This window comes from Acipenser ruthenus, chromosome 5 (genome assembly GCF_902713425.1).
Source record: "Acipenser ruthenus chromosome 5, fAciRut3.2 maternal haplotype, whole genome shotgun sequence".
NCBI lineage: Eukaryota > Metazoa > Chordata > Actinopteri > Acipenseriformes > Acipenseridae > Acipenser > Acipenser ruthenus.
This window is the reverse complement of record NC_081193.1, coordinates 69,064,401-69,078,010: the sequence shown is the minus strand read 5'-3', so window position 1 is coordinate 69,078,010 and position 13,610 is coordinate 69,064,401. Positions and strand designations below refer to the sequence as shown.

At 37.9% G+C, this 13,610-nt stretch overlaps 1 protein-coding gene across 2 annotated transcripts in view; it reads left to right on the top strand.

The window, feature by feature from the left end:
- Positions 1-1,095: 1,095 nt before the first annotated feature.
- The window catches only part of kif16ba (kinesin family member 16Ba), a 140,238-nt gene continuing 127,723 nt past the window's right edge, over positions 1,096-13,610 (top strand). The window contains exon 1 of one of the 2 annotated variants that reach the window (XM_034005345.3): positions 1,096-1,439. In XM_034005345.3, coding sequence (XP_033861236.3) covers positions 1,393-1,439 — 47 coding nt within the window. In that variant the 5' untranslated portion in view covers positions 1,096-1,392. The remainder of the gene's footprint in view (positions 1,440-13,610) is intronic. The other variant, XM_034005346.3, reaches the window with a different exon arrangement.

The following is a 13,610-nucleotide window of genomic DNA, read 5'->3' as shown; positions in this document are numbered from 1 at the left end:
CTTTATTAAGCAGAAGCAGTCATACAAGTACAGCGCAAATGAGGATGCTATATTTGGTATAAAGAGATACAAAATAAGTTAATGAAACAAAAATGTGATACAAAATATAAGTACACCATCAGGTTACAAAAATAAAGATAGCCATGCATCTCTAAAAGCAGGACCCTCTTCATATCTCTTCATATAATTTTCTTTGGACATCCATTTCTAACATGTTTTCTTGAATTATCTACCTATCTATCTATATATATAGTAGCGATCTCGGTTAACGCAGGCAGGTGCATCACACAGGGCGAGGCAATCCACAGACAAGAGAAAGGCAGGCGCGAACCCGGGACCTCTCGCACTAAAGCATAGCGCCGATACCGCTGTACAAAAGAGCCAGTTCCTTTACAAGGAGCGTACATCGGGCTAATGTCTTTGTGTGTGATTACATCACCTACCAGTCCTGCTGCTGCCTTCCCCAGTTTAATACAGTTTAAATGTTGATACATGTGAAGGAATCTTCATAAAAGTACTATATATTGATGTTCAATTCAAATTACCATTTTGTCATTATTCTGATACAGAAAAAAAGCTTAACCCTATTAGAGTGAAAACCCTGATATAGTGAACATTTCTCCAGGTCCCACGGGGGTTCGTTATAGTGAAGTTAGCCTATTGAATTGTGCTGTATAAGTTATTTTATTGAGTACTACTTCGGTCTCTCTTTGTAAGTGCTGCACTATTGAGATGTACCTGTGTTGCCTGGCACAAAGTGATAAACTAAACTAACTGTTCACAATCCTATTGTTTTGCAGTTAAGTGGACCATATTATTATTGTTTGCGTTCTGACAGTGTATTTTTCAGTTGCCTCTATTCTAATTATCATCTACATACAGGATACAAGTTATATTTAATAACAGATAAATATTAACATTTTTATAATGCACACCATAAACGAATCGACTATGCTATAGTTGTTACATGAAGGTTTTAGTTGTCTTTTTACGGCATTTAAAATATATTGGTCGCGCTAAAATCCAGACAGCCGGACACACCCAATTATACAGTGACTGGGTTGAATGCAAGAAACTCGTGTTTTAAATGTGTTGAGGTAGTTTGTCCCTTTCCAGCCACCGCCCTGTGTTTTGTGTTTTGTCAGTCAGCTGACAGCAGAGCGACTTGTGTGTTTTCAAGAGAAGTATACTCAAACTAAAACGGCTACATGGACTGCAGACGTAAATTGAAAACAGACAGGTTGTCCTTCCACCTAACACTGTGGTGAATAGAATACAACTGCGCGTATCGGCCTTATATTTGTAAAAAACAAACAAACAAACAAGCAACAACAATTCAAACACTCGTGAACTGGTTTTCAGGTGAAACCGACCGAGAAACAGGGATGAGCGATGGCATCAGTGAAAGTGGCTGTCAGAGTAAGGCCAATGGATCGGCGGTAAGTATCAAACTGGGTTTATTGTGGAATGTGATACTTGTAATTCACAATTGTTTTGGTGGATAATGTAAAGTCCACACTGGGTGTGTCTTCATGTTCATTTCTAGTGTACCAAACTTAACCTACTGGTATGTTGTAGGCTTTATTTAATAAAACTACACAATGTTTGAATTATAACTTACGTAAGTTGATTTAGCAGATTTTAGTGTACTAGTTTTTACTTCTAACGTTTCTTATGCATCGTTTGGTTAGTGTTACTTACCTAGTCACTGCGGTACACAGAAACACCACCTTGTACAGAAGACATAACACATCGTCACCATATCTGTGATGACTGATTATATATATATATATATATATATATATATATATATATATATATATATATATATATAGCACATCTAATGTTCAGAATATAATTTATTTTGCAGTTGTTGAGTGTAGTGGCAGTTCAAATGAGAATGAACAATCCATAGTAGTATATACAGTTTACTGGTAGATGGGACTAGTAATTTTTTTTTTTTTTTTAAATGCATGAAGTAGTGGATGCAAATGTGGTTCATCGGTAGCTTCCCAAAACATGATCTGTTCATTAATATATAACCCCAAAGTAAAATAAAATATTGGTAAATGAAATGCAGATGGACCTACTTTATATCAGAGTTGACTTTTGCCTATAACAGCTCATCAAGAGTGAGAGAAAAAAAGAGCACTGAATGAAAAATCAGTGTTGAATAAGGTATAACATTCATTGACAGAATCATCCTTTGAAAAAAAGCATTGTTTTTTTTAAAACTTTTGCTATTTTCACCTGCACATTTGTTTTTTCAGGCAACCTGAATGTCTTTTTGTCTAAATCTATTAATAATGTAAGTGTATTGGAACTTTTACAGTACATAACATGGAACTGTGCAAATGGAGTGGGCTGAAGGAACTTGTATATTTTAGTTCAAGAAATATTACTATATTTTGGAGTGTTTTGATTTCAGTATACAACAGGCAGTACTTAATATACTACAAAGACAATTAATCCAAACAGTACATGTATGTCACTGATTTTAATCTTTCTTTTTAATTTTAATTGAGCATATTTTGTTATTCTTTTTTTTTTTTTTTTTAATTCCCCTAAATAGTTTGAGCTATGTGTGCAGAAACATGGGAATACCAGAGATATTAAAACAGAGGCCTAAAGTGTGTGATTAAATATTGTCACAACACAACAGATATGATGCAAGGCTTAACTTGATTTGATAAACATCCGCTTAGTGAATCCTGTGTAAAGGCAGTTTGAGAATGATCACTTCAAAACCAAAATCACAAAAGCTTTTGTTTAAAGACTGCACTACAAGGTACTTTCCTGTAAATTAATAATTTCCTGTATGCCAGCGCACCATTATGTTTTGTACACTGTACTTGGCACAGCACAGGTAAAATATTACAGCTTGGGGAAAACCCTGCAGCAGCTGACATTGGAGTAACAGATACTGACACACTGTAGGTTTAGGCTATCAGTAACTACTGATGCTGGCACAAAGCACAGTCTTATGGGCAACTCAGTTTAAACTGCTTAAAGCTGTTGCCCCCCAGCAAAATTAATTAAAGGCACTGATAGTTGATTTAGTATCCTGTTTCTGTAGATGTAAATGACTGTGCTGCGAAGGCTGATTTAAAGAGGAACAGAGTGGTCTGTGCTGTTTGTGCAGGTGCAGTTGAATACAGAACACTCTGGCTAATTATGGCAAAAATACTAATTTGATGTTCCTTAGAGACTTGACGTTGATTCAGAGAGGAATCCTTGTAAACAGTTACTTGCAGTACTTTGCCTGAAATGCATGTTTTTGTAAATGAGCAACTTATAATGAAAAGTAGAATTGCTATAACCTTTCCTCTTCATGGTTCATCATGTTTGGTTATTTTATGTGTGTAGCACAATACACTTATCTACAGTAAGTTGAGAACTTTTTTTTTTGTGCTGCTGTAGAATTGCAGGTCATTTTCAACCCTTCAAGCTGAAGCAATGCCAAACTATTCATCAACACTTTCATTTGCATTGTCTAACCTTTCCCACTTTCCATATTCTTCTGTTTTAGACTTGGAAATCACTTACAGGTTAGCAGCCATTTGAAAGCTGCTTATGTACAACAGATGTATGTTCTCAATTATACCTTTTAGTATTCTAGGTTTTTAACAGGGATTTTCTTTAGGGATGATAGTAAATAATATCAGTGGCTTGAGGTGTGATCTTTTTTAAATTGACAGTCAGAGTAGCAGAATGTCCAAAATCTTCGGGGCACAGACAAAGTTTACGGACAGTAGGTTTTGGGTGAGGAAGCCTGTGAGCATTATTGTGGGCCATAAAGACGGTACATCTTAAGACACAGCACTGTTTTAAAACAACTATACATTTTAACCCAGAGGGCTACACTAAGGTAACCTTACTGATTTAAAAAAAAAACAAAAAAAAAAACGAATCTGATATTTACATTAATTAAGTCAACAAGTATTTGTCCCTCCAGTATCAGGATTAGTTTTTTGGAAAAATAAAGCTTGATGAGGGAGCTTGTCGGGATCAAATAGTAGACATGTGACTTGTCACAAGATCTACAGTACAGGTAGGCTTACTGTACAGGCAGCCCGCAGCAGTTCACAACTGCTTAAAGCTGTTGCCCCCCAGCAAAATTAATTAAAGGCACTGATAGTTGATTTAGTATCCTGTTTCTGTAGATGTAAATGACTGTGCTGCGAAGGCTGATTTAAAGAGGAACAGAGTGGTCTGTGCTGTTTGTGCAGGTGCAGTTGAATACAGAACACTCTGGCTAATTATGGCAACATACTAATGTGATGTTCCTTAGAGACTTGACGTTGATTCAGAGAGGAATACTTGTAAACAGTTACTTGCAGTACTTTGCCTGAAATGCATGTTTTTGTAAATGAGCAACTTATAATGAAAATTAGAATTGCTATAACCTTTCCTCTTCATGGTTCATCATGTTTGGTTATTTTATGTGTGTAGCACAATACACTTATCTACAGTAAGTTGAACTTTTTTATTCTTTTTTTTTGTTGCTGCTGTAGAATTGCAGGTCATTTTCAACCCTTCAAGCTGAAGCAATGCCAAACTATTCATCAACACTTTCATTTGCATTGTCTAACCTTTCCCACTTTCCATATTCTTCTGTTTTAGACTTGGAAATCACTTACAGGTTAGCAGCCATTTGAAAGCTGCTTATGCACAACAGACATGTCAGTGGGTATGATAAGTTTTTTTGTGTCAGTACTTTCTTTTCTGAAATAAAATGGGTGTACAATAAACCTTAAATACTTAAAGTATGTTCTCAATTACACCTTTTAGTATTGGTTTTTAACAGGGATTTTCTTTAGGCATGATAGTAAATAATATCAGTGGCTTGAGGTGTGATCTTTTTTTAAACATTCTGAAGCCCTGTTCACACCATTTCAAAACATCCTTGAATCCCAGTATGATTTATGTGTTCTTGTTTGACTGTTCAAACACTCTGAAGTCCCAATGGGAGTGACCCATATGTTGTCTAACTTTTGTACACACTGTAGGTACAAATTGATTACAATCACACCCATCTCATGTGGGCCTGCACCTTCCTAAACAGTTGTCCAACTATACATTTTAACCCAAAGGGCTACACTAAAGTAATCTTACAGTAGTCGACATGTGACTTGTCACAAGATCTACAGTACAGGCAGCCCACAACAGTTTTTTTTTAATGTGAACAGTGTTGTGGAGGAATGCTTAAAGTGCATACACTCCAACCCTAAAAATAGAGTTAGAGTTAGACTTAATTTTCCCTATTGTATCTTGGCAGAGACATTACCTTGACTCTTAATTATGTTTAAAAAGTAGGTTGGGTTTTTTGTTCAAACAAATCCTGTTGACTCTCCGGCTAAGAAATCCAGTCACATGCAAGTAAAATCACAAAAAAAAAATTGAATAGGAAAAAAAGTATTTTTTTTTTTATTCACTGGGCCCTGCAGTAATTCACAAAATTTAACTTGTGAGTTATATCTCCTAGAACAAATAAACCATTTCTCTACCACATTGTTTTAACTTCTGACCATTCCATTAAAGTTGCAATTATACTTACATTAGGCCCCTGGGGATGCTTTGTTTTTGTTTACCTTATAACTGCCCCGTATGTATCATGAGAATTTTGGCAAGTTAAGGCAGTGTTAAGCCAGCTGATAGCTTTAGATTGACCTCATCCATCATTGATGCTTAATTACTGTTGAGCTATGGCCAAACACAGACATTCAGAAAAATGGGACAAAAGTAAGATTTTACGAAACTTGTGGGGACAGCGGGACTTGCTACCTAAGGGTTGGCTCATACTTCTGTGGCTGATGATAGGTCAGGTCGGGACCGCTATGAAAGCGCTGCAGCTTCACTATATTGCTGTACGAAGGATGCACTGCGTCGCAGCTGTCGTTCAAACTTTAAATACAGACTGCATTTGCGTAATTTGATAAATTGACATTTTATGAGATGTGTTGAGTTTGTACCTCTTATACAAAAAAAGGGAGAGATTTGAGGTATTTTAGAATGACAGGTGAAAGGTTTGACGATCTGTTAAACAGATTGGGACCATTGTTTCAACGCAAAAATACACAGCGATGCAGCGACACCTGCAGAAAGACTTGCAATCACACTGCACATAGCAACTGGCAATTCCCAGCAAAGTGTGGCCACGGGCTTTACATTCTCTCCAGTCCTTTTCTATTTTATTTTTGAATAATACACACCAATGCTGTTTCTATTATTTGGGCATCTCTATATTCTGTAAGTGAGGGGTTATGTGGATGTTTCCGTACTACTTCTGTTAAAAGTTCCTCAAAGTCTTGCTCCATGATGGTTACCAGCGTACAACCATGCAGCAAATGTTGACATTTTTCAACATCATCCGACTCAATGCGATTTCAGGGCGCAGATGCATTAGAAAAAGCTGTATGACTTTCCAAAAAAGGATTTGGGAGGTTTGGTAGCTTTATTTATGGAGGAACTGAAAATACTAAAACTTCTCTTTATCATAAGGTGGATAAATAATGATAATAAACACTGTAATACAATGTAGAATATTATTTCCTACTGTTTTGGTTTTGTTGTGATAAAATAAGGACACTTAAAATAAGGGGATAATGCCAGCTGAAACATATTCAAGTTAGTTGCAGTAAAGAAAGTATCGTAAACATTTCTAAACTACTGACCTGAAAAAATGATCAAGTTTTGCACATTTGTTTTGCAGATTAGCAAAGCTTTTTACTTTTTTTTTCTGAACCCTTTTCTGAGATGGCATTATTATGCCATTAGTAGAAATCCATGTGCTTAAAGGGTTAGCTGTTTGTTTGCTCTAGCTGAAAGGGCACTGCGGCAATTGAGAAGGACACCCATGGCAGTTGCCGCATGGCCAGCGTTAATTCCTAGCCCTGCTGTACACTCCTGGCCTTCTATAGATGTTTCAGATTGCATTTAGCTATAATCCGATGAACATGCATTTATTTTAAACTGTGATTATGACATGGTTATGAGGACCCTCTGTACAGTATGTGTGTGCACTGGTTTTAATTACAATGTGGGGACATTTCTCCAATGTCACAAAACTAGAAATTTGAAAATATGCTATTCCCTGGCTGTTTATGTCAAGTTTTTTGTTTTAACTTAAATGGATGTTTTTTGTTTCCTTTTAGAGTAAAATGATGCTAATGACACTTTGGAGTAAAAACCTTTGTGAATTTCCTCCAGTGTGTAATCTCATAATCAGGTGTCTGAAATCCTTAAGAGATACAACCTGTTGCTCTTTTCAGCAGCAAAATACACACTTTATGTTCAACTGTGGATTGTGAAGTACAGTCATTTTTTATCTGAGAAAGCCTGTAGAGCAAGTTTTGCATTTAGAGGAATTAATTTGACAGTTTCTGAGTGTACATTTTAAAACCAAAGCTGTTCGAGCTCACATTGAATACTGGCCACAATGTTCAAGTTCAAAATCAATTCTAATAGCAAGATATGTGTATGACTTGAAGATAAACCTGATGCCATCCAAAGTTCACTGAGATTGAAAAGGTCCAGAACTTTGACGATAAACCTGTTCTTGGCATATTGCCTTTACTTTGACAGCTATAACTTTAACAGCAATGAGAAGTGCCATCAGAAAAATGGTTACAGTAGGCATAATTCCTCATACTTTTTAAGTAACTGCTGCCAGCTTAGTAACTATAGCATTGGCACGTTCAACAAGGATGTACATTATTTCACTAAATGTACTTTGTTTATCATGAGAAAAGCAAAACGCATATACGATTGACCGTCTTATCAAGATACAAGTTTAAGAGCAAGATAACTAAGCTGAGTTTGTTCAAGGGTATGTTAATATTTTTTTTTTTTTTTTTTTTTTTTTTTTTTTTTTTTATACAGCATTTGGCAATGAGTTACTTTGCAAAGGCAGGAGCACGTGCATGTAATAAAATGTAAACATGTGGCAATTTATTTATGCTGTTCAGTGAAGCCTGTGCACTTTAGGCAAGATGCAGAACAATTAGTGTTTACATTTATTATTATTATTATTATTTATTTCTTAGCAGACGCCCTTATCCAGGGCGACTTACAATTGTTACAACATATCACATTATTTCACATTTTACAGATATCACATTATTTTTACATACAATTACCCATTTATACAGTTGGGTTATTACTGGAGCAATCTAGGTAAAGTACCTTGCTCAAGGGTACAACAGCAGTGTCCCCCACTGGGGACTGAACCCACAACCCTCCGGTCAAGAGTCCAGAGCCCTAACCACTACTCCACACTGCTGCCCTATCACTGTAGTTAACCTGTGGACTTGCTAGCCTACTATAGTTAAATGTTAGTATTTTTCATACTTTTGTGCCTAGTATCTGCAGTAAAGACTTGGTTACACAAAGGAGGTAGCCAGGCAACTTTGTCTGCAGCAACTGCTTGCTTGTGACATCATATGTAAAGTTTCTAAGCAAAGAACTGTTTCATGGAGGAATCAACACACAACATACAATTAATAAAAGAATGAACTATCAAGAAGTCTGTGCTTTTTCGGGTTACAATTGGACCCTATTTCGGTTTTAAGTTCTGTCAATTTTGACAAATGGTAGTTTACTATTAATATACAGTAATGCAGTTTATTCAAAATACAATAGAAACACTATGTTTCCACTACCACTGAAGACTGATTGTGGCACAATGTACTGAGTTATAAAGATATATGTTTTTGTTTGTTATATAGACGTATGATTTGACAATGTCTAATTAGCGATAAGGTTAATAATAAAATGAAAGTGCTTCAGGTAAATGTGTGTTAGGATCTCAGTTGGTGACAGCAGGTGTATTACTAGTGTTTTGCTAAACCATGTACTTTCAAACCAGACCATTGCTGCACAGATATACTGTGTGGTTTTAATAAATTGTTTGAATTCAACGCTTGACATTGGAATAGACCTTTTGTAATATTACTGTCTTATGAAAACATTCCACATAATCATGCTGTACAAAAACAGCCAGATTTACAGGATGCAGGAATTGTCTGCATAAATATGAAAAATCTACAAAATTAACATGTTTGCAAAAAAAGGTTAATAACTGTGATATAAAAATAGTCAATACAGTATAATGGAGACACTGCTTATGCTACTGTATCTGGGTTTACTGTTTCATTCTTGTTTGAGAGTACTGACAATAAAAAGGTAATTTAGCCACCATTTCTTTCTACAGTGTGCTCTTTCGACGTTTCATCTACAGCACATTCATTTCAGAGCCATAATGAGATCTCCTGTTTATGCCAGGAAGACAAAGTTGCAGATCAACAGATCTTACCACCTGTCCTGAATCCTAATGTCCTAGATGTCCTAATTATTCATATGATTTGCAGCTTTTTAAATGCATTTGTGCTTGTTGCAACAGATTGACAAGTGGTAGTAATTAGATTGCAATATACCGTAATAGCGTAACTAAAAGCATAATATATATATTTATTTTTTATATAGCACTTTTCCTACAAAAGTATCAAAAAGCACTGTATAATACATAAAAAAAAAACACATTTACATTTACACAACACAATACCTTTGTATAAAAGTCCCCAGGCATGTCACACACACACAACTGCTACATATTAAGTAGCATATTTAAAAAACAGTGTATATATGTTAAGGGCAAAACCCGGTGGTCTGGTGAGTTAATTTTGCCTGGGCCAATCTAGTTTTGCGAAGAGCTTCTGGGCGAATCCCGAAGTTACCATATTTTTCAGTACTTGCCCACGTCCAATCTGGCCAATCTAGATTGGCCAAGAACCTGAAAGATGACTGGGCGAAACCTGTTTTTTCAGCAGTTTTCACTGAATTTCGGGGCTAGCCTGGGTGAGTCTAGTTGTCTTAACAGCTCCTACTACTTCAAATTTTTAAAAAAAAAAAAGGTTTTTGAATTTTTCTTAAATTTATTTTATTTATTTTTATTTATTTATTTTTAATTAATACTTATTTATTCCATCGGTTTTACACAATACATCTCCCTGGGCCAGACTTTCTTTATAAACCACCAGCAGGTCCTCCCCCAGCTCATCCCAGAATGTTTTATAGAACTCAGTGGGGAGGCCATCGATGCCAGGGGCTTTGCCATTGCTCAGTCCATTGAGGGCGGTGGAGAGCTCCTGCAGCGTAAGTGCTCTCTCCAGCCCCTCCCTCTCCTCTTCAGGGACCTGTGACAGATGGAATCTGTGTGTGTGGGCTGTGTCTCCTTCTCCTACCTCGCTGGAGAAAAGCTGTGTGTAGAACTGCACGGCCCTTCTGCGGATCTCCCTTGGCTCCTGCAGCTCTCCCCATCCTCTGTACGCAGGCAGTGGATCAGTTTGCTCTGACCCTGTTTCTTCGCCAGACTGAAGCAGTGGTTCGGGGCGTCCACCTGTGATACACTCTGGAACCTCAATCTTGTTAGCGGCCCCTGTATCCAGCAGGTCAATGAGTGACATTTTTTTTACTTTGAGATCCTCAAGCTATTTGGTGTGGACTCCAGAGCCTGCTGAAGCTCTAGGATGTTCGTCTCCAAAGCTCTCATTGACTCGTTAATGCTCCTAGTGACGCTCGCAGTGTACTGCTGACACAACTGGCGAATCTGCACCTTCCCCACATCCCACCACTAATTAAAACTGAGCTTTTGCCTTCTCCACTGCTGCCAGAAAAAAATAAAAAAGTTTTAAAATGTGCATCATTGACTATAAGGGTGTTAAAATGCCAGTAAGTGCTGTGTGTTCTTACTGATGGAATTAAAACACTTGCTATTATCATACAGTGATCAGACAAACCAGTAGTGATAAAACAGGATTTACAAGTGCTAAAATGATGTTTAAAACAATAACAGTGCTCTAATCTGGCCAGAGAGAGTGTATTATCCCTGACTTTTACCCACGTATACTGTCTTTTTATTGTTGTTATTAAAACTTTTCCAAACATCTTCTAATTCACACTTTTCTATTATCCTGCGCATCTCTCTGGCTGATGGGGCTCTGCATGATTCCTGTCTTCTTTATCATTTTCTGTACAATTAAAATCTCCTCCCAATAAAAAAGATTTTTCTGATTGGCAATTCACCAAGGTGTCATCTAAAATATTTAAAAAGAGGATTCTTTCCCTACCATCAGTGGGCGCATATATATTAATAAAAACAAAAGTCTTATCCTCCACTACTGCTCTTACAACGAGCAGACGTCCTTTAACACCCTCATCAATAGTACGGGAAATTGGTTTAAAATTTCCCCCGCGCTCAGAGAGGATCTGTGACTTAAAACTATATCACCCTTCCATTCTTTTTCCCATTCAATGCAGTTATTTATATCGCTGTGTGTTTCTTGCAAAAACATTACATTGATATTTTTTTGCCTAATCAACTCATATACAGCAGCTCTCTTTAGTGCTTCTCTACACCCGTTTATATTTAAGCTCCTGGTTTTAATTTCACCCATTGAAGAATTTAAAAATGAAAAGAACAAAGAAAAACAACAGAGAAATAGACAAAAGAAATCGAAAAACTACCCTTCATTAGCCTTCAGTTTAGTTAAAAAAAAAAAAAAAATTCAGCCTCAATTTTTCTTGATCGCTAAAACTTTTGTTTTCTGTGCTCTTCCTCATCAAATATTTGACTGACATCTTAAACATATCTAGATCAGGAAAACATTCCTCAATCACCACATCTCTTTTCCCTTTTGTTTTCTGTAAAAAAACCCTGATTCTCTGTAGATGGTACCCCCGGGTCCTATGCAGCTCTGGCTGGCCGAGGAGCCCGATGTCAGAGAGGAGTCTGTGAAGCTGCCCTCACGTTCACTCTCTGACCTCAAGGATTCCTCGGTAGAAGTGCTGTCAGCTATTGCACTCCAGCGGGTTATCGGTTTCTTCCCCAGTGCTCTGCTCTGCTCCCCAGCCTTACTATCTTTAACTCCCTTTCCAGTACTCCCATTACTTTCTTTATCTCCCTCTGTACTACGTTTTTTTTGCCACTGCCCCTCCACTCCTCCTTGTTCTGTTTTTCCCCGGTACTTTAAACTCCCCATCCTTATTCCTTTCTGTTAACATCTCAACTGTCTCCCCCAGAGCTTCTATCAACTCTGCTGCAACTACCTCTGCTTCCCCTGCCGCAGCCTGTGCTACGACTGTGCTCTGCTTCCAGCCTCCTCCCCTCCTGCTGCCTCGGCTTCGGCGCTGTCTAATAATCTTCCTTACCCCGGATCAGTTCTGCCTCCCTAACGGTGTCAGCACTGCTGCCAGCGTCTTTTTCCCCGACGTTACTGCCACTGCCTCCCGCTGTCTGATTATCAGACTGGACCTCCCTTCTCCGCGGCTTCGGCTGTGGCCTCGCCCTCGGTTGTGCCCTCTGCCCGATCCCACTGCCTTCCTCTGCTGCACCCCACTCCGCATTCTCCTCCTTCTCCTCCGGATAGTTCCTAACTATGTGCCCCTCACTCCCACACCTGTAGCACTTCATGGATTCGTGATTATCGAAATGTTCAGATCTTCATTGGTGTTATTTAGTATCATGTAAACCTGCCTTCGGAAAGACACGATGTGCTTCAACTGTGGGACTTTGCAGCCCAGGGGAATTCTCTTAACCCCTGACATTACTTGTCCGTACAGGGCTAACTCCCTCTCCAGTACTTCCATTATGTACAAAAGGTGGAACATTTGAAATTGTTACTTTTCGTGCCGGGGCTGCAAGCAGCAACAGCGGTGTGAATGTATCGTTTAAAACTATCCCCTTTTCTATGATCTTATTTACTAATTCAGTTGTTTTCAGAAAAATTACAATAGCTCCGCTCATACAGGAGGCATATTTAATATTCTCGCATCCCACTATCTCCCTGATCGCTACCACACACCTCTCGAGGAGACAAAACTGTTCTGGTGAAATCTTTACTCCATGTCTCCTAGTTAGTTTTTCAAAGGGGTAATTCGAGGGGTAGAAACTGACATCGCTAGTCACCCACCCTTTAAAAAAAACAAAACAAAACACTTTAAATACTAATAACTATAAAAAAACAACTGTGCAACAGTATAACAAAAAAAGATTTAAACCACAGTCCTCGGCAGCTCTCACACACACTCCAAAGCTATACCCACAGAGAGGGCGAGAGAAAAACAGAAACAGCTAAGTGCAGGCAAACTTGCCACACACACACACAACAGAGAGAAATAATATGTTAATTGTTCATGCTCATTAAAACATAGTTAAGATTGTAACAGGGTCAATAATGCCCCTGTTATATTTCACAGATTTATTTGTATGTTTTATTTTTATAATTGTACACTTGGATTTGATTAGTGCACTTTTTTTATATGTTGTCGACAAGCACTTTGTAACTGATTTATCACTTTCTAGTAGCTTCTCCACTCAGTCCCCTTGTAATGCGACAAATTGAGTTATTGATAGTTTTACCCACCTATGTGTGGCGAGGTTGCCTGCGTGTATGGAGGAGCGAGACTTTTAACTTTTTGGAAGAGGGAGCTAATAAAAAGAGTGGTTTTAACCGCTATTAAAACCAGCCCTAGTGTTCTGCCTTTTCTGCACTGCCGCTGGAAACCCAGCACACAGTCGCTACATTGTTGTCAGAAGTGGAGGTGAGGCAAGT